Source organism: Equus przewalskii, chromosome 17 (genome assembly GCF_037783145.1).
Source record: "Equus przewalskii isolate Varuska chromosome 17, EquPr2, whole genome shotgun sequence".
In the NCBI taxonomy this organism is placed as follows: Eukaryota; Metazoa; Chordata; class Mammalia; order Perissodactyla; family Equidae; genus Equus; species Equus przewalskii.
In genome coordinates, this window is record NC_091847.1 from 12,581,571 (window position 1) to 12,601,749 (window position 20,179).

The 20,179-nt window shown below is 48.0% G+C and overlaps 1 protein-coding gene across 8 annotated transcripts in view; it reads left to right on the forward strand.

Annotated features, from left to right (window-relative positions):
• The window catches only part of CCDC93 (coiled-coil domain containing 93), a 103,443-nt gene that overhangs the window by 43,883 nt on the left and 39,381 nt on the right, over window positions 1–20,179 (forward strand). For 3 of the 8 annotated variants that reach the window (XR_011528681.1, XM_070581174.1, XM_070581176.1), the window contains 4 exons: window positions 12,456–12,492; window positions 15,365–15,457; window positions 15,744–15,794; window positions 16,666–16,752. Coding sequence is in view for 6 of the 8 variants with exons in the window: in XM_070581174.1 (XP_070437275.1) it covers window positions 12,456–12,492; window positions 15,365–15,457; window positions 15,744–15,794; window positions 16,666–16,752 (268 nt within the window). In the remaining 2 variants the exon portion in view is untranslated. Of the gene's footprint in view, window positions 1–12,455; window positions 12,493–12,859; window positions 12,972–14,152; window positions 15,088–15,364; window positions 15,458–15,743; window positions 15,795–16,665; window positions 16,753–20,179 lie in introns of those variants that run through there. The other 5 variants (XR_011528682.1, XM_070581175.1, XM_070581179.1 and 2 more) reach the window with 4 other exon arrangements.

Sequence of the window (20,179 nt, forward strand, 5' to 3'; positions counted from 1 at the left end):
GAGTGCGGGTATCCAAATTCACTCACTTTTGTGTTTTTGTTCAGTTTTTTCTTGTGGAAAACCAGAGAGACATGAAAGTAGGAAAAACAGTATAATGACTACTCCCCCCATGTGCCCAGTTCCAGCAATTATCAGCTCCTAGCTAATCTCGTATCATCTATCCCCCCTCCTGCTTCCCCCTTTCAGATTATTGTTCTCAATGTTTTTATAGACTAGAACACACACTGCACAGTGCTTCTGTCCTAAGTGTGTGCATGGTGGGTTTGCACACTGTGAGCTCACCTGGTTAGAATCCTAGTACCCACTTCTGATGTGTGGATAGGGGGGCAAAGTGTTCCCACACCACCAGCAATTCCCTGACATCTGACAATTCCGACAGTTCAACTCAATTGGGACCCTCTCCACTGGAGTCAGCATACTTACTTGGACCAGAGACCTTTATTTCTGCATAAGGTGTCAAGTTACGGTCCCCTGTGGTTTCCTTTCAGCCTGAAGGACTCCCCTTGCTGGAGGCAGGTCTGGCTTACAGCACTCTCTCAGCCGTGGGTTCTATGGGAATGTCTTAATTCCTCCCTCATGTTTTAAGGACAGTTCTGCCAGATATAGGATTCTTGGTTGGATTCTTTTTTCCTTCTGCACTTTGAGTACGTCAGCCCATGCCCTCTGGTCTCCAAGGTTTCTGGTGAGAAATCAGCTCCTGATCTAACTGGGGAAAATAGGAGGAAAGCTCTCTTCCTCTCAGCTCTGTGAACGTTAATGATGTCCCTTCGCATGTCTTATGCAACAGAACATTTTCCTATAGTATTATACTATCAGTTAAGTTGTAGGATCATTTTCAGATTAATCAGAATTTAAGGAAAAGGAATTGAATATTTGAAGTCTAGTCGTTATGAGGTCTTTAAAAGCCAAATATGATTACATACTTTTAAATTAGAAGTGAAAAGTCCATTGAAGCATCCTACAGATTTTAATTGCTAATAAAGGAAACACCACTCTCTAATATCCCACACAAGTAAAAAACTCTTTGGGGTCCTTTTTCTTAAGAGTAAAGGGGTCTTGAGACCAAAAAGTGAGCCAACCACTGGAGTCTATCCCCAGCCATGCCTGGTGCCTTTCTTGCTCTGACCTCATAAGGAGCCACTATGATGGAATTGATGAAAACCTATATCAGCCTCTGGGTGGGGTTAGGTTTTCGGTCTTTTGCCCAGGCAGCTGTTTTGGTGACCTGTTGGTGGACCGCACCCAGCTTGTTTTCTCCGATTTTTTCCCCCATTTTGTTTATTTTTTCATCTACTGTTTTTTCTTCTTTCATTTTTATTTTCTTTTTGATTTTTCTTTGTTCTCCTTTCTCATTTTTTTATTTTTTGTCTTTTTCTCATTTTTCTTTTCCTTTCTCTCAGTTTTTTCTTTTTCTCTATTTTTCTTTGTTTCTTTTTTCATTTTTATTTATTATTTTCTTTTTTATTTTTCTTGGTTCTCCTTTCTCACTTTTTTCTATTCTCATTTTTATTTTGCTGATTTTTTATTGTTTTATTTTTCTCTGTTCTTTTTTTAATTTTAATTTTCTTTTTATTTCTCTCATTTTTTATTCTTTTTGTCTTTCTAATTTTTCTTTTTACTTTTCCCTTTTTTCTTTTTCTCCATTTTTCTTCGTTCTTTGCTCATTTTAATTTTTTTCTTTGTTTTTGTTGTTTCTCCCATTTTATTTAAATTTTTTAGTTAGTACTTTTAGTATTAGTGCAGTTAGTATAGTTCGTATTGTTAGTGTAGATAGCACAGTTAACATATTTCTTATAGTTTGTATTATTTGTTACTAGAGTTAGTTAGTATAGGTGCCCTTCTTAGAATCATTAGTGTTAGTTACTTTTGTTTATTAGCCTAATTAGTAAGTAGGGAGTAGTGTTAGTTAGCGTTAGTTTCAGGTCACCATGTCTCTGGGCCTGGCGGCCGCCTCTGGCAACAGTAAGACCCATGTAGCCAGTTACAAGCTGCTAAAGACCATCGGGCAGAGCAGCTACTGCAAGGTGAAGCTGGCCCGGCACCTGCCCACCGGGACCGAGGTGGCGGTTAAGATGGTGGAGAGGAGTGGGAAGAGCGCCTCCAGAGCAAAGGCGCTGCACTGCGAGGTCCAGAGCCTGAAGACCGTGCGCCACCCGAACGTGCTCAAGCTGCTGGAGGTCGTGGCCACAGAGGAGACGTCCTTCATCGTCAGCGAGCTCGTGAGCGGAGGAGACCTGCTGGACCACATCCGGAAGAGCGGCCCCATGGCGGAGGACGAGGCCAGAGGGAAGTTTCGGCAGCTCGCCTCGGCCCTGGAGTACTGCCACCGGAAGGGCGTGGCGCACCGGGACCTGCGGCTGGAGCACGTCCTTCTGGACGGCGAGGGCAACGTGAAGCTGTCGGGCTTCGGCAGCAGCGCCGTGTTCCTGGGCCAGGAGCTGAGCACCCAGTGCGGGAGCCCCTGGTACGCGGCCCCGGAGACCTTGCAGGGCCGAGCCTACGCCGGGCCCCCGGCGGACGTGTGGAGCCTGGGCGTGGTGCTGTTCTTCCTGCTCACCGGGGCCCCGCCGTTCTGGGGGTGTGACCTGGCGACGGTGCGCAGGCGGGTGCTGAGTGGGAGGTTCCCGCTGCCGATGTTCCTGTCCTGGGAGTGCAGGAACCTCCTTGGCAAAATGCTCACCCTCAACCCACAAAAAAGAATAAGTATCCGGAAAATCCTGAAGGACCGCTGGGTGAATATGGGGCAAGAGAAACTGCGGCCCTACAAGGAGCTGCCCTTTGACACCAGGGATCCCTGGGTAATGAGTGTAATGCTGAGCATGGGGTTTCAGCAGGACAGGATAGAAGACTCTTTAAAAAACAAGCGATATGACTCCCTCATGGCCACGTACTTAATGCTTAGTGACAAGAAACCACGGGTGGTGGGCCACAGCATCCTCGTAAGACCTTATGTGCCTCCCATGGACCCCAGCAGCCGCAGCTTCTCCCTCACCTACTCGGTGCAGCTGAAGGCGTCTGCGTGCGCAGGGAGACGCCATCGCATCAAACCTGGCTTTCCCGCCTGGCTCTGCAGGGCTGCAAACCAGCATCAGCTGCCTAAGGGGAACGCGGAGTCAGAGCTGAAGGCCACAGAACCTGCCAGGATCCTACCCGGCCTGGAGTCCAGGACCGCCACCCCCAGCCCAACCCCCCTGCATGGGCCTGGGGCCTTCCCCTCCACCCACAGCACCAGCAACATTCCAGGGGGCCCAGAGGTCACCTGCCGTGGCAACCTCCTCCATGCTGGGCAGCGTGAGGGGGCAAGGCCAATCTCTCCTTCTGGCCCCACCCAGGGCCGGTGGCGGGCTGCTGGGAGCTTCTTAAATTTCCTGAGAGAGTGGTGTTGTTGCCTGGACCCCAAAAAGATACTTTGAAGTAAAAAGTACCCTTGTAAAAGATATTTGTTCTTCATTTGTTTAAGCTTAGTGTCTGCAAAATATCTTGTAGGGCCGGTTTAAAATAGAATGTATTAATGGAAATCTGGAGGTTCGGGAAGGCCAACAGATGAGGAGATGATGCCATTGACAAGATAGTTTGTTGCTCATAGTTCCCAAAGGGGCCACACCACAGCACACAGGGCCCCACGGGGAAGCCCCAGGGTGGTCAGGAGGCAGAGGGAGCGGGGGACACTGTGGGCAGGAGGAGCCTTTCCTGTGGTTTCTGGAGGAAGGAACAGCGAGGCAGGGTGAGCAGGCTCAGGACTGGCTGGTCTAAATAACTTCACAGGCTTTGGGGCACGAGGCTGTCCCAGTTGTCTGATACCCACCCTGGGGGACAAGGGCCGGGGGTAGCGGCCTCGACTACACATGTCCAATAGAGGAGGTAGTTGGGGTGTGGATGGACACTGGATTGGTTGGTTTGTATTTGAAAAATGGGCCCAAGAAGGAGGGTTCTCCCTGGGGGTGGCGGGTCGGCATGACGAGGGAGGCAGGAGGCCGAATTGATCGGATTCAGAACAAGGCGTGTCCGCATGTGCACGCAGGACAGATGTTAAAGCATCAGGTTACAGAAGCTAGAAACATGGTCCAGACAAGGCTCAGCTCAGATGTCACCTGAGGAGCCTTCCCTGCCTGCTCCGTCTACAGTGACAGCGACCCCACCCCAGTCTCCCTGCCGTCACCCACCCCATTCCCCTCACAGCGTTCAGGGCCCGGCCCCTTGCTCAGCACCCCACCGTGACTCTCCCCACCCAGAGGAAGGTCCTCACAGGACCTCCCATGCCCTGCACCATCTGGGCCTCCCCCTCTCTCGTCTCCTCCCACCACTGCCCCCACCCCCCTCCCCTGGTCCCCCGGCCCTGCTTTTCCTCTGTGGCACTTCTGCCATCTAACCTGCTGTGCTCTGCTCAATGTTTGTCCCCCTCTGTGATGGCTCCACGGGCGCAGCAGCGTTTGTTTTCTCATCTCCTTCACTGCCGTCTGTCCGTGCCTCCAGCCTGAGTCAGGGCTGGGCACAGAGCAGGGCTCCATGGACAGCGAATGAACAGATAATGCTTAGCACTCCCGGAAGCGTGCTCCTTTGTAATCTGCAGCGTTCACTCACTAGCGCAAGTCTGAGGCCCTACTGCTGCTGGGCCAGCTCCGGACACCGGGCAGCAGTGGGAGAAGCAGGCTGAGGTCTCCAGTCTCATACAGCTGCCAGCCTAGTAGGGGCTGAGAAAAAGTAAGTAAAATATACACAAAGCCAGGCGGGAGTATGTACCATGGTGAAAAAGTGAGGAAGGACTTGAGCAAATTCCTGAAGATCTTTAGGGAGTAAGCAATGCAGAGGGTAGAGTGTTCTAGGCTAGAAGACCAGCAAGTGCAAAGGCCCTGAGGCCACAGTGGGCTACAACTTAGAGAGTCTTAGTTATTAGTGTGGAGTGTTAGTTTTGTCTCGAATCTGAATTTCGCTTTTGTTTATAATCCTTGCTTTCACCTTTCTAGCTAGTTAACCTGAGTTCAGCAAATTCTATTCTATTCTATGATTTAATGTAGAACCGGGTGAATTTGGGTGAAGTCAGTATGTGTTCATTGAATGGCCTCCCTGGGCCCAGCTGTATTAGGCATCAGGAGGCTGTGAAATCAACACAGTGGTCTCCCTCTTAACGACCCCACTGGATGAATATCCTCGCTGTCCTCCAGCCCCTCCACTGCCCCATCTCATCTGGGTCTCGAGCTCCGACCCTCACCCTCTGTTGCACCTTCACCCCCACTTCCACTTCCCCCTAGACTTGTCTCTCTGAGTGTCCTTGAGCTTCTTGAAGTCAGCTTGACCTAAACGGAGTTCAGCCCTTGGCCCATGTGTGCATCCTCTCCATGAAGTCCCTCTGGGTGAGGGAGCCCCCCCCAGCGGACTCCTCCACCCCCAGGCAGGACTCCTCCCCACCCTGCCTTGCCGATGTGCCAACCCCCTGGATGCACTGCCTCGGGAACCCTGTCACCTTCTCCCTCCTGTCTTCAGCCTTGGGCTGCACACTGACCTCCCCCTCTTCACAAACCGCCAAATGGCTGCTACACTTACAAATGGGGACGCAGAGGTGACACAGGCAGGTGTGATTGGAAATGGTGAGCAGCATCGCAGAGCAGAGCGCAGACCAGGGCTCCCGAGAGGGCAGAGAATGGCTATTGTGGCGTCAGGACGGCCATAAAGGGGGCGAGGTGGGCACCCACGGCAGCCCCTCTCCACGTTCCCCAGGAGCCCTGCGTCTCAGCCTCGGCTTGGGCTGGCTGCCCCTCCTTCTGTCTGTTAGGTGGGTGCCTGTTCATTCGTTCACTCACTCATTCGCTCATCATGGACTTGGTTCCTGCCTGGTGCCAGGCCCTGGCTAGATGATGGCTGGTCCTTGGAGACCCAGCTCAGACCTTGTCTCCTCCATGAAGCCGTTCTTGATCCCCACCCCCTCCTGCAGCCCCTGTGGCCTCACCTGGGCCCCCAGTGCTGTGATCACACTCTGATGAGCTCTCCAAGCTGTGAGCCCTCGGGGGGCTCTGGGCCAGATGCAGAAATGGGTTCAGACATGGGATGATGGCTAAAACCCTGAATACACGAGAGGATTACCTACGGGCCTGATGGGGGTCAAGTTCACCTCCTCTCTCCCTCCTGGACCAGGGCTCCTCATTCCCAGGAACTGAGCGACCTTCACCCTGTGCTCATTTTGACCCTTATCCATCGATTTTCTTTCAATGTTAATTCTTTTTAAACTCTGAAGTCAGGTCATGAGGGTGTTCCTCAGTAATGAGAAACTTAATTATCACTTCAAGGGAGGGAATGCATCTGTGGTGCCTGAACCAAGACAGAACAATGTGGAAAGCACAGGATGCTGAGGAGGAGCCGGCTCAGGGGCTGGGCCTCGGGGCAGCAGAAAGAGGGGAGACAGAGACTTAGATGGAGACAGAGCTGCCAGGGTGGGGTTCAAGCCGGGAGGAGTGGGAGTCCAGGGGCCTCCACACATGAGGGTGGCGGCTTCCGGAGTCCCCCTCTGTCACGTACAAGCCGTGTTTCTCATCCTGCAGCACCTCCAGGCCTTAGGACGAGCTGGTCCTCCCGCAGGAGCGCCTTTGCTCTGCTCTCCAGACAACAGTGCCCTCACGCTGGGAGACTCTGCCCTCTGGGCATCTGTTCCTCAGCCTGCCTGTCCTGTACCCCCACCCCCACCATGACACACGCAGCCCGCTCTGTGCTTAGGTCACCTGGTTGTCATCGCCTGAGGCTGGCCTGTCTGCTTGTGTGAGAGACCGGCAGACCTGGCTTCTAAGCCTTTCAAGTCTGCGTGACCTTGGACCAGTCCCTTGTCCCTTTGGAGGCTCAGTTGGAGGCTCAGTTTCTCACTATAAGTGGGTCTGGCAGTGGCCTCCTCACTGTGGCGCTGTGCTCTCTGAGCTGCTGGAGATGGAGCATTGGATGGGTGCCTCTTGCTGGTGCCCTTGGTGCTGACCCCAGGGTCATGGCCCCAGCATGCCCAGGGTTTGTGGAACACCCGGCTGTAGTGATGCATGAGGTAGTGGGAGATGGGCAGGAGGTCAGGGTGCAACTTTGGAGTCAGAAGACACAGCATTCCTTGGGGACACTTCCCTGAGCCCCTGGTCCCGGGCCTCGCCCACCCACACCCCTTCTCAGCTGCCTTCGGGGCACTCAGTGAACCCCTGCTCTAAGGCTGCATTCCCCGTGCATCTAACCCAGGCCGGACACTGCTGTGGTCACATCCCGGGTGAAGAAGTGAAGCTCCATGGGGCTAACGGGAGGACGACAAATTCAGATGCCTCCAGGGGTCAGGCTGGCACAGGCTGCGGAGGACCTGGGCAGGGGGAAGCTTAGGGAGTAGCAAGCTGGGAGCACAAGCGCTGTCCAGAGAGCGGCTGCAGCTCAGCTCCAGAAGAGCGTTGCCTTGAGGGACTGTCACAGGTGGCCAGATCTCATTTCATACATAAAATAAGCTAGACAGCTGGAATTTTGTTGGTAATCTTCCAGTTTTTAAATGTTAGCGTTAACTTTTAAAATCTAGATTTGCCGCTAGACCCTGTGTTGGTTTAAAATGCTTGGCTGTGTGTGGGCTCAGGAGCAGCTGGCACACTGGATGCTCTTGTGACTCTATTCCCCCTCCTAGCTCCCTCACCTAGTGCCTCCTTGTGCATGTTCAGGGGACAGCTTCATCCCCCAAGGCAGAGTATGTTGGCCTGTTGGCTCCTGGGTGGCTGGCTGCCATATGGGGGCGCTGGGCTCTTGGGGGAGTCACCCTTTCCTGCAGCGGCCCCGTGGCAGGTGGTGCTGTCCAAGCCCACTCACACATACCTGGCGCGTCCATCCACCCTCTGTTAGACTCGCTCTGCTCTATCCTGCCTCTCCCTTTATGTTGTGGCATCCCTTACTTGCTCATCCCCACCTAGGAATCCAGATCCCCCATCTGTTGTCAGGACTTCTGTTTTCCTCTTCATCTCACCTCTTGATCAGAGGGAAAGTATTTTGACTCCGAGAGGAAGAAAGTCTGAAACTAGAGTTTCCTCTTTGGGCTGAAGATCACTCGTCAGCCTAGGCCCACAGTGCATCTGGCTTTGAGGTCAGCATTGCAGCTTATTCCTCCTTTTAGACTTTTAGTGGCTCAAATAAGGCTGAGCCTTAAGCCTGGTCAGCCCTGCTGAAGGCCTTAAGGACTGTGTGTCCATTAAAAACATGTTTGGTTATATTTGTTTAAATGTTACGCTGTTGGAAATACAGGGACTCATAGTTTGATTTTAGACTTAAACAAAATTGTAACTTTGTAATATTTCAATTCTATTGTAGATCAAATCAACTTTTAGGAGCCGACTTAAACACCTCACCATGCTCTACTAACTGCCACTGTGGGGAAATGCGTTTTATGTGCAGTGTGTTTGACTTGCAAGTGGAATTTTGAAGTACAGCCACTAGAATGCTGGAATTAGCCTCTTCTACACTATTTGAGGCTTAATTTCGAGTTGCCTTGAATTCATTCTGTACTTAGTAAATGAAATTTGACGTGTCTCTCCCAGGCTATTTGTGTCCCCTCTCACGGTAAGGCCGATCACATGCTCATAGAAGGTAGTTAATAAGTGCTTGCTGGATGAACAAAGACTAGGGCCCACAGTCCTTAGTATTTAGGGGTTTTTTAATGTCCCTGTTTTGTTCTGGGTTGCAGATAGTTTGATATGTGTCTTAATTTGTCCTGTGGCTATTGTTCTTGATGTTTAGTTTGTTTTCTAGAATTGTGAGTTCCTACATGGTAGCCACTAGCCACATGTGGCTATTGAGCACTTGAAATGTGACTAGTGTGACTCAGGAACAGAATTTTAATTTTAATTAAGACATTTAAATTTAAAAATTCATGATTGATTTAGCTATTGGACAATGTTTGAGTATGTTTGGAGTGTCTTGAGAGGTGAATCTACTGATTTTAAGTTCTGTGTGTGGCTCCCGTATTTCTTGTGGACTGTGCTATTCTGGATGTTCCCCCTTGATGTCGAAGACCCGATACTAAGTCTAGGGCGTGAGGAAGGGAACTGAGGGGTAAGAGGGCTGGGACGCCATTCATGCTGACGGTGTAGGACGTGAGCCCGCTTGGGGAGTCGGAGCTCACGATAGGGAAGGCAGGAACATACTGAAGTATATGGCACTGAAATTCAGCCTGGCATTTGGGAAGAAAGGGCAGGGCTGACAGGGCAAGAGGAAAGGTTGTAGGATAGAGCAGCATAGAAAGGATAAAAGAGAAGTAAATGCTTTTGTAGTAGAAATTAGTGGAAGCATTCCCCTGCTCTTTGTGAGGGATGACAGGCCGTAAAGGGCTATCTTACTCTCTTGATGAAGCTCGGACAACATGGAAGAGTCTCCCGGAGACACTGGAACACCTTCTGTTCAGAGACACTGAACGCAATGAGGCAGGCATTAATAGGCAACTGAGGACAGCTGTTCTTTGTTATGGAAGCATTGCCTCTATGCCACATGGAGGAGGAGCCCTTTAGGAAAATGAGCTGGACTTTTCATTCATTCAGCAAACGTTTATTGAGTACCTGCTGTGTGCCAGGCACCGTACCAGGCGGTATCGAAACAAAAGTGAATGAAGTTGTACGTGAATATTCATAGCAGCAGTATTCACAGTCTCCAAAAAGAGGAAACAAACCAACTGTCTATCAGCTGAGCAATGGATGAACAAAATATGGTTTGTCCATACAGTAGGGTATTATTTAGTTATAAAAGAGAATTAAGTGCTGACTCATGCTACAACATGGATGAACCTTGAAAACATGCTAAATGAAAGAAGCCAGGCACAGGAGGCAACATGTTGTATGATTCCATTATGTGAAATGTCCAAAATGGCCAAATGCATAGAGACAGAGAGTGGATTAGTGGTTGCCGAGGGATGCCGAGAGGGGGCAATGGGACGGACTGCTAGTAGGGATGGAGTTTCTTTTTGGGGAGATGGAACTATTCTGGAATTCGGTAGTGGTGGGATTTGCACAAAATAGTGAATACACTAAAAACCACTGAAGTATACACTTTAAAATGGTGAATTTTATGTTATATGAATTTTACCTTAATTTAAAAATGTGAAAAAAAAAGCGAATGAAGCAAATTCTCTCCCCTCCAGGAGCTCATCAGACAGATTACACATAACACATAGTTACTGGGCACCGTGGGAGTACACTGCTGGTCTGTACATGGAAGCACACACCTCGGGGGGCCTAGCCTAGTTTGGGCTGGTCAGAAAGTGTTCCCAGAGTCTCTGTCTTTAAGGAGGAGTAGATGGGACTTGGGAATTGAGTCACTCAGATTTAGTTGTTTGCTGCTTTATTTGGAAAATCCATAAAATTCCTGGGCCTTAGATAAGGGCTATCTGCCTGAACGTGAGTCTTCTGCCCTGAGGGTCTCTGGAACCTGAGGACCGGGAAAACAAAGGAATACCCCAGATGCAAGGACACTTCTGGACTTCTGGGAGCGGGAAACTGGTGAGAACCGCTCTTGGTCAGGGTTCTTGGTTGAGAAGACACAACCCTCCTGCTGGATTGCAGGGATCCATGGGGAGGCTTAAGAGATGGAATCTGGGCTGAGCCAGTGTCATTTCCCAAGCGTCACATTAGAACTGAGCCTCCAAAGATGCTTCTCCTGCCTCCTTGATCAGGAAGCCAACTAGCGGCCTATGGAATTGGGAAGCTGGTGCTACAGCTGCTGACAAGGGAACCACACTGCTTCTACCAAAGTCAGGAAGCCACTGTGACAATTGCGACCCCAGAACCAGGTTTCTGCTACCGTGATCTGCACCAGCACAATTAATCTGATATGCCCTCCCTCTCTCCTCATCAAACTGTTGCACGTTCAAAACTCCAGCAAATGCATCTGAGTGGAGGAACCTAAATGGCGTGGAGAAACCTAGGTGCAAGAGAGTATGGAAAACAGTTTTTTGTTTTCAGCCTCTGCGGTAGAGGAAGACGCAGTAGATACTGATTCAGCCAGTTCACAGAGGCTGCCATAAGGTCCTTTCCAGAATTTATCTCAATACTCATGATTTAACCTCAGTCTGCTGCACTTTGGGCCTGTAGATTAATTCCTAATGGATGGGCACATTGTGCCCAGTGGTGACTTTTTGGTCTCTCCAGTTATAGGACAACCTATTGCAAGGTCAGGTGATACTCTTGGCTTCTTGATTTCTGCATTTCCTTTCACTTATGTTTTGTTTATTCGTTCAGCATGCGTTGGAAATAAAGGATGTAAAAGTAGCATCGATGTCCTCCAGGAGAAGATGCAGACAGGCAGTTGGACATGATTGCCATCTGGGAAGTGGGGGCACCTGTACAGACACAGGGGTGGATTGCCCACAGCAGGGTGTCTGTGCATGGGGGATGCTTTGGAAAGGAGGTAGCTTTAGAGCTGAGATGTGAGGAGTGGTTAGGAAAGTGGAAAGAGGGAAGAGAACGGCACAGCGTGGGCAGAGCTCTCTGTTCAGGCAGTAGATGGAGAGGAGCATGTGGATGGAGATGAGCGGCTGGGAGTGAGGCTATGGTCTAGAGCCATAGAGGAGGAGCCCTATGCAGAGTGCTGAGGAGGCCCTTTTTCTCCTGAGGGAAGAGGCCTGCCATCAATAAATGCAGATCTGACCGATGGGAAGTTGGGTGAGGAATGGTGAGGAAAAGTGGGAGTGGGGTGAGGCTGGAGGCCCGAGACCAGGCAAGAGGCCAGCACACTAACCGTGCAGGTGAGGGATGGTGTGAGCGTGGGCAGAGCAGAAGCCTTCAGTTGGTTTTCTTCAACGGTTCATGTAACCTTATTTCCTTATAAACTACTTAAAGGTAAGTGAGGTTGGGTGTTTTGCATTGTGCTTTTTGTTTTGAGTTGAATGGTCTTTTCATTGTTATACTTGCTTTTCAAAAATAAAAAAGCATAGATATTAAACAGAACCTAAAAATAAACTAATTCAAGCTAAAGTGCATTGGTGAGTTTCTTTGAATTTAAGGTTGCGTGATGTGAACACACCACATTATTGACATTGTGCTTGGGTTATGTTTGAGAATAAAAAATGGCCTGCACTTGAGGTGTGAAAGTAGCCATTAGAGAGCATGTTTAGCTTGAGCAAACACACCCATGTTTGTTTATACAGATATTTATAAGGCTTTCAGCTTAAACTGTGGATCCGAAATGCAGTTCCTGATTCAAGGAATAATGATTGCCCTGAAAAAGAAAGTTGCACTCTGCATTATCTGAGAGTTCCCATTTATGTTATTTATATGGCAAATATGATGACTGGCCTTTTATTCAAAAACAGTGAAATATGTCTGCAGTTTAGGCACTTAAAACATTTTCTCCAGTCACTAAATAGCCTAAGCCTAAATCCTCTTTGGTGCTTTTCTTATAAAAATGGAACCAAAATGCATTTGACCAAATTTATGTGATTTTTGAATAGTAATCGAACTCCCCTTTTTTGTGGCCTGCAGGAGATATGGATTTAGCCGCCAGAGCCAAACAGAGAAGGTAAGAAAAGCCTGGATAATGGAAGAGAATATTTGAGAGACGGAAGTGCCCCCTCCTTTGCCTCTGTCTGCAGTGACAGGCTGCCTAGCAGCGGTGGGATGGCCGGGTTGCTGCCGGCCAGGCTCTCGTCCTTGGCCAACGCGAGGCAGCAGGGATGTGCCAGCTGCCTGTGGCCACTGCATCCCCCTCCTGCATCACCAGCCTGCTGCCTCCAAAGGCCAGGGAGCTGAAGCAGCAGCCTCATCGTGGGGCTGGAAGTGAAGGGTGATTGAAAGTCATGGCCCGGGGTCAGACACTGGGTTCTCATAACTCCAGACGTGTGAAGATGAAGTGCACTCACAGGGCCCTGAACCCTCCTCATCTGATGAGACAGACCCTAGGCAGGTGTGGACAGGATGCTGGCAGTGAGAGAGAACACAAGCATAAATTACAGGCCTGCCCTGTGCTAGGGTACCCTTAGCACAGGTGTGGAAAATCAGGTAAGTCGAGGTTTTCTAATTTCACAAAGGAGTCTCAAAGATTTCTCCTAGTATTTATATTTATTAATGATCCTTAATTGTCGGCACCAGGGCAGGCATATAAATCTCGTAGTGCCAAACCTAGACTATGTTCTAGGCCCTTTGTTCAGGGCACGCATGTGTTTTTTTTACTTCCTTCTCTGAACAGCTCTATAATGAGCATGCTTATTCCTGTTTTTCAGATCAGAAAGCTGAGATTCAGGCTCCATGATTTGTCCAAGATCACACAGCTCCTCAAGTGCCATAACAAGAATCTGAACCTGGATCTGTGTGACATCAAAGCCTGTGCTCTTATCCACTGCCTTTTGAATAATGCAGTGTTAACTAAAGTGGTCACTGGCCTCTTAAGAAGTAGAGTCCTGCAGCTTCAGATCTATTAATAACCTCTTTTCTCATTCCCTACCCGACTCCCAGATTTTCTTGAATGAGATGCCACTCTTCCTGCTGTTCTCCTGCCACCCCTCCCTCTGTCCCGATCCCCTGTCCGTCAGTCCTCCTTCCAGGAAGCCTTCCCTGACCCCTAGCCTCCCTCTGCTTGCTGTAGTAATTGTTGTCTCAGAGTCATCGGAGGGCACCGACAGTGACTAGGAGCATGTGTTCTCAAGCCAGACTGGCTGGTTTCGGATCCTAGCTCCTCCCCTTTGTTGTGTGACTTTGGACGATATACTTAATCATTGTGCCTTAGGTCTCAGCCTCTCTAAAATGGGGGCAGGAATTGTACTACTTCACAGCATTGTTGTGAGGATTAAAATGTAAAGGACATAGAATGATCTAACACATGGTAAACATCTAGAAAGCATTGACTATTATCAGTAATCAGTCATGCACTGATTATATCATCTTCTTTTTTGGTTTTCTTGTTACTTATTTTTTTTTTTTTTTTTTTTTTTTAAAGATTTTATTTTTTCCTTTTTCTCCCCAAAGCCCCCCAGTACATAGTTGTATACTTCTCGTTGTGGGTTCTTCTAGTTGTGGTATGTGGGACGCTGCCTCAGCGTGGTTTGATGAGCAGTGCCATGTCCGCGCCCAGGATTCGAACCAACGAAACACTGGGCCGCCTGCAGCGGAGCGCGCGAACTTAACCACTCGGCCACGGGGCCAGCCCCACTTGTTACTTATTTTTTTCGATATTTGTGTTTTCACTCAACTAAATAGTTGTTTCCTCCAAAGCAAGGTGTTTTCTCGATTTGCACATGTCATGTGGCATCCGGTATATACTAAGAATATGATGTGTACATTTAATTTTGATTTGTAATTTTAAGTCTGAAAAGAATGTCTATATGGGACTTTATTCTGAGATAAGGCAATTTCATTATGACTGGAAAAATACGAGATTCCTATGCAGTAGTATTCATGTTGGGCTTGTCTTGTCCTTCTTCTATCAGACGGCACATTTGAACTGAAAGTCTTGTTTCCCCATCCCTATACCCAGCAGTTAGGAGGTCAGATTGCTGCCCTGGTCAGTCATAGGCTTGTTATAGAAAAGCATCCTAGAATTGGGATGGTCTGAGAAGAGCATCTGAGATGAGTCCTCTCCTTCAACCCTGGATGACCCTAATGTCCAGAGAGGGTAAGCCTGAGGTCACCAGCTGGTGAATGGCAAAGATGGAACTAAAACCAAGAACTCTAGACTTCCCGCCCATGCTTGAAGAACAGCAGTCAATCCAGGTGTCTTGAGTGTGTGGTACGTTGAGAGCCTGAGGCTGGGTCACTAGCGTGAGCTTGATCACCAAGTGAGAGAGTTTAGGTTTTCATCTTTCAGACCAGTGGTTTTCAAACTTTGTTGACCACTCTTGACAGTAAGAATTCTATTTTTCATCCTGATTAAGTACACACACATATATACCAAAAGCGAAAGTCTCACAATGCAATACTTAATTCCTTTCTCCATGCAAAGCACCCTAATGTGTTCTGTTCTATTATTTTTATTTAATTTATTTAGATGCTAGTTATACCTGCTAAATTGCTCTCATGTCTCACTAATGGGTATCAACTGGCAGTTTGAACAAAGACTTCTTTAGGCCATGAGCTTCCCCGAAGGTGTTAAAGTGGGTCAAGACCCAATCAAAGTGCAAGGGTAAGTCTGGCAAATGTGTGTGACCTGATATGAATTTAATCAGCAAGCAGTTCGCAAATGGAGACAGGCATTGGCCAAGGCCTGAAGCTCAGCCTGCTCCGTCTGTAGCCAGCATGGAAGCTCAGGTCTCTGGATTTTCCATTCTTTCTCAGGGACTGGTTCAGCTTTCCAGATCTGTGTGTTTTCTTTCACAGACTCGTGCCTCTTTGCAATGTTATCCTTTCTCTGCTGAGTCTCCAACTCCAGTGCTCAGCTGTTTTCGCATCTTCCCTTCCAGGCTGAGGACACGAAAATGGCACTTCCCACGGGGCTCTCGGCTACAGAAAAAGCTGACGCCCATGAGGAAGATGAGCTTCGAGCTGCTGTAGAGGTATGTGGCCCTTGCAGGCCCCTGAGGTTTCTGTTTAAATCATTTGGGAAGAAATTTCACTTTCATCCCCAGCTTTCCAAAATGTCAGTTGCCTCCACAGCCAGCTTCTCTTAGCTGGCCTTTCACAGCCTTTCTAGTTCTTTTTCTCACCTCTATGAACCTCACCCTGAAACAAGATCAAGTAAAACAACCCTTGGATTCCACCACAAAGAGCTGTTTAGACATACTGCCTAAGTCTTACCTGGTGAGATCTGCTCACCACTCCTTCTCCCCACTCCTCTTTTAGCAGCGCATCCAGTCACTGATGACCAAGATGACCGCCATGGCAAATGAAGAGGTGAGGTGGGAGTGTCGTGGGGGAGGGCGTGGTGTGGAGACGGGGCGTTGGAACCACCCTGCTCTGCTCTGTGGGGCCCTCCTCCCAGAGGGACCACTTTCTTCAGAGCCCTCTTTTTTCAGTACTCAGTGCTTCCTGTTTCCTTGGGATCTTTCTTTTGGGCAGCTTTTTATAAATGCATAGTGTTGCTATCCGTGGGAACCTCCAGGAGGGAGACTTGAAGGACCTTTGTGAGAGCAGGATGTCCCTGCTGGGGCAGCATCACAAGGGCCTCTGCAGGAGAGCCGTGGTTCAGCCCACCTCAAAGGAGACCCTGTCTTCTGTTTCCTTCCCACACTTTCTAGGGAGAAATAGAATACTGAATTTATAGTTGGTCTTGCCAGAGCTCAAGGCCTGTCCAGAAGGTTTAACCAGGTGCTTTGAAAGGATCTTTCCTTTTTAGGGCAGGAAGGGCCTGTGGCAGTGAAGAGAGAGTTTAGGAGTTCTGAGATTCCTCTTCCTCTCCCACTTGTACTTCTTTTCCCCCTGAGTCCTAAGCCTCCAAGTTCCCTTAACCTCTGTTTAGTGACCCTCAGGAAGAGAGACCTTGGGATGGGGTAGGTGGAGTAAAGAGCCAATTTCCAGAGGAATCCAGGGTCTGAGGAGAATCTAGCACAGTGAATTGAGTGACCCAGGAGGTAGGGAGGTCCCTTAACATTTGTTGTCAGCCTGTTTTCTCCCTTCCTTGTTGATGAATACAGAAACAAAAGCCAAATTATGTTTTCCCCTGGAAATGTTATCTATTTTGCCGTAATACTCAGAGTGTTCAGGTTTTCCAGTTCTGTGAAAGAGGAGGCATGGTCTTGAGCACACACCCTCCCTCTGATTGCAGACCCGTCTCACTGCAAACTCCGTGGGCCAGATCGTGGGACTCTGCTCTGCCAAGATCAAGCAGATCGTGTCTGAGTACACGGAGAGGGTACGTGGGGGCCCCCCTGGAGTCTTTGCCTCAGGTGACACCCCAAGGATGTGTTCTCCTGATTCTCTGCAGCCTTCCCCAGCAGTGTTGGAGTCAGGTTGTAATTCTTCAGCCACACTTGTCAAAAATGTATGCCGTGTGAAGCCGTCAGCATTTGCCCATTAGTTAAATTAATTTTCTTCTGCAGTGCCTATTTTTCTATAAGTATAAAACCTGTATAAATATAGGTTTATAAATATTTGTTGTAAATATTTGCTTCTGTAAATAGAGAAACCTTTTCTATTAAAAGAAAACCTGTCTCGGAGCAGTTAGGCATGGGACGAATCGCTGCCTGAGGGACAGCACGGGCACCCTTCCTTCTCTGCCCGCTTCCTGTAACTTGGGCTCAGTGGGTGATTGCACTGAGGAGTGAAGGTTTGCCACTTGGGAGATAAACCCCATAACTCACCAAGCCCAAGGCAAAATTTTTTGTTCTTCTTTATTAAAAGGGTAGAGAATGAACAAAAGCCTGAAAGTCATGCATCAGCGTTAGAGTTTTTCCATCCTGAGAATAGGCAGCCAGACCTTGAATATTTCAGGGAGACGGTGATTAATCATTTTGCACGTAACTGATTCTGGTCTGGCTGAGATGTAGTATTGGTAAAATCAGATTTACAGGGCATTGTTTCACATCCTTCCTTCACCAGCCATACTTAGTCTGCCCCCCTAAAATGGTGATGTCTTTTGAAGCATCCAGCTTCACTTTTCCTGTCTCAAAAGCCTTGATGACAAATTAGCTCTGCTCTGCCCCTCTGTGCAGTGTTCTTCTGGAGTGATTGCGTGGATGATGTAGTTGGGAAGGGATGTCACCTGTAAGCTGGGAGTTACAATCTGCTGTAAGCACAGCAGGTGGTCATCTCCCACCAAGTGATGGGCTTTCTGAGCAAGACAGTGAGTAAAATGGCACAGAATGTCTGGGGGTGGGGTTCTCATGTCCCCCACCCTGCGAGTCAGTGCTTCTTAACATGGGTTTTCTAATCTAACTTTCATAGAGTCCGGAGTGTCCTCTGTTACAATTTCCCCTCAGGAAAGGTGACAGTGGTCAACATGTCCTCTGAGATCTGTCCAGAAAAGGAGTTAGGTTATCCTAAAAGCACAAATAAAAAGACTTGAAGATCTTGTTGTGGAAAGTGTGTATTTCACTGCCCTGAGAAGAAAGTATCTTGGTTTGGCGTCTACACAGGCACCTGGATGGCAAGAGTATGAGTCTGTACCTGCCCTTATGTTGCCACATAGCATTGCTGAATCTAGTTTTTAAAACAAGACAACTGTATGAGTACTCGCTGTTATTTCTACAGGGACGCTCATTTTTATCTTTGTACTTGGCCACTGCAAGCAGATAGGAGCTCAGGTTACTGTCAGAGGGAAAGCAAGCAGGCAGACCCTCCTTTGGGTGACCGTACAGCTCTCTCTCCCAGCGCTCTCCTTGCCTTGGAGTCCTGAAGCTTACCTGTTTTCCCCAGTCAGCACTGCGCTTCTGTGTTTCCTCCCAGGTCTCTTATCCCCAGAGCTTTCCCATCCTCACCCTTGTCTAGTGATCTGCACCCAACTCTGATGGCTGCATTTGGGTATTCTGTATCCTGGACCATTCTCTACTTCCACTGCATTCTACCAGAAAAGAGTGAAATTAGAGGTGGTTTTAGACAGGTCTCTTTCCAAGGACCTATCTATAATTAAACTTCTCATGGAGAATTAGAGGTCAAAAGTCCATTGCTTGATTGTCTCTCACATTTGTGTTGGGTCAGTCATATAGCCTTAAAGATGATGGTTTTGAAATTCAATTGCTTTTAATCCTATTCCCATATCGTGCTGTTTTCACATTAGCATATTATTTTCCAGTGTGTGTCCCCTGATATCCATAGTTATACATAGTTGCAGTTGTCACAAATGTCTAAAAGAGGTAGAACAATGCACTTAAAACCACAGCATTTGGGGGCCAACATACAAAATAGAGGAAAGTTGGCACAGATGTTAGCTCAGGGCGAATCTTCCTCAAGCAAAAACAAACAACAACAAAAAAACCCTACAGCATTTGGAGTCATATCTTGGTTCATATCTGACTCCTCTACTTCCAGCTAGGTGGCCTTAGCTAATTTTTGTAACCTCTCTTTGCCCTAGTATCTTCATCTATAAAATGGGAATAATATTACTTTAGTGGCAGGGTGTTGTGAAGATGTAGTTAAATGTGACCAAAATGCCTAAAACAATGCCTGACACGTTGTAACTATTCAGCTAGTGATGGCCTTTATTTGCATTTTTATAGTCTACATTTTTTTTGGTCATATTGTAAACATTTTCCATGTTTCTGGCCTTCGCAGTTATTTTAATAGATAATCCATGTGTTAATAAAGTACAGTTTATTAAACATCACTGTATTATTAGACTTTTAAGTTGTTTCTAACTGTTTGCTGTTGTAGATAACACTGTTGTAAAATCTGAGCAGATAGCTTCTGCTAAGTTTTCCTAGGAGTTAGATGATTGGGTTCTGACTCCTGTGTGGCTTTACAAGTAAGTTGTAATGGTATAAAATATTTTCACTGGTGAGGGCCTTCTCAGCATGGCCTGAACGCTCTCAGCTGTGGTTGTTCCTTTGTCTTACTGGCCACTTTGGTGGCTATAAAGTGGTACCTCTTTGGACCACTGGGAGCATTGAACATGGTTCTGTGTTTTTGTTTGCTCCTTCTGTTTTCTTCTATCTGAATTGTCTGTGATAGCCTTTACTCATTTATCTTTTGGTATGTGATGTTTTTCTTGTAAATTTCAATAAAGTTTCTATTACCACAAATATAATAGGTTAAAACAACAGACATTTATTATCTCACAGTTTCTGTGGGTCAGCAGTTGGGCACAGCTCAGCAGAGTCCTTTGTTTCAGACTCTCAAAAGGTTGCACTGCAGCTGCTGCCTGGGACCGCAGTCTCATCTGAGCCTCAGATGGGGAGGGATCTGCTTCCAAGCACACATGGTTATTGGCAGCATTCAGTTGCCTGCCACCTGTTGGCTGAGGTCAGCAGCTCTTGGGGCCCAGTTCACAGGCCTCCCCAACACTGCTACTTGTTTCATCACAAACAGCAAGGGAGAGCACCTCCTAACAAGACAGATGTTATAGTTTTATGTAACGTAATTGTGTACATGCAATCACATACGTCCTGTCACCTTTGCTGTTTTCTCTTGGTCAGAAGCAAGTCCCAGTCCTGTCCACAGGCAAGGAGAGGGGATTACACAGAGGCCTGAACACCAGGAGCTGGGGATCATGGGGCCATCTTAGAGTTGTCCACCACAGTGTGTTTGTTTCTCTCTTGAATCTTGCTACTGTAGATTGGACTGAAACTGGGCGCTGGCAATTCACCTAAAATTCATGCCCCTACATTCAGGGTCTCAGTAATGAA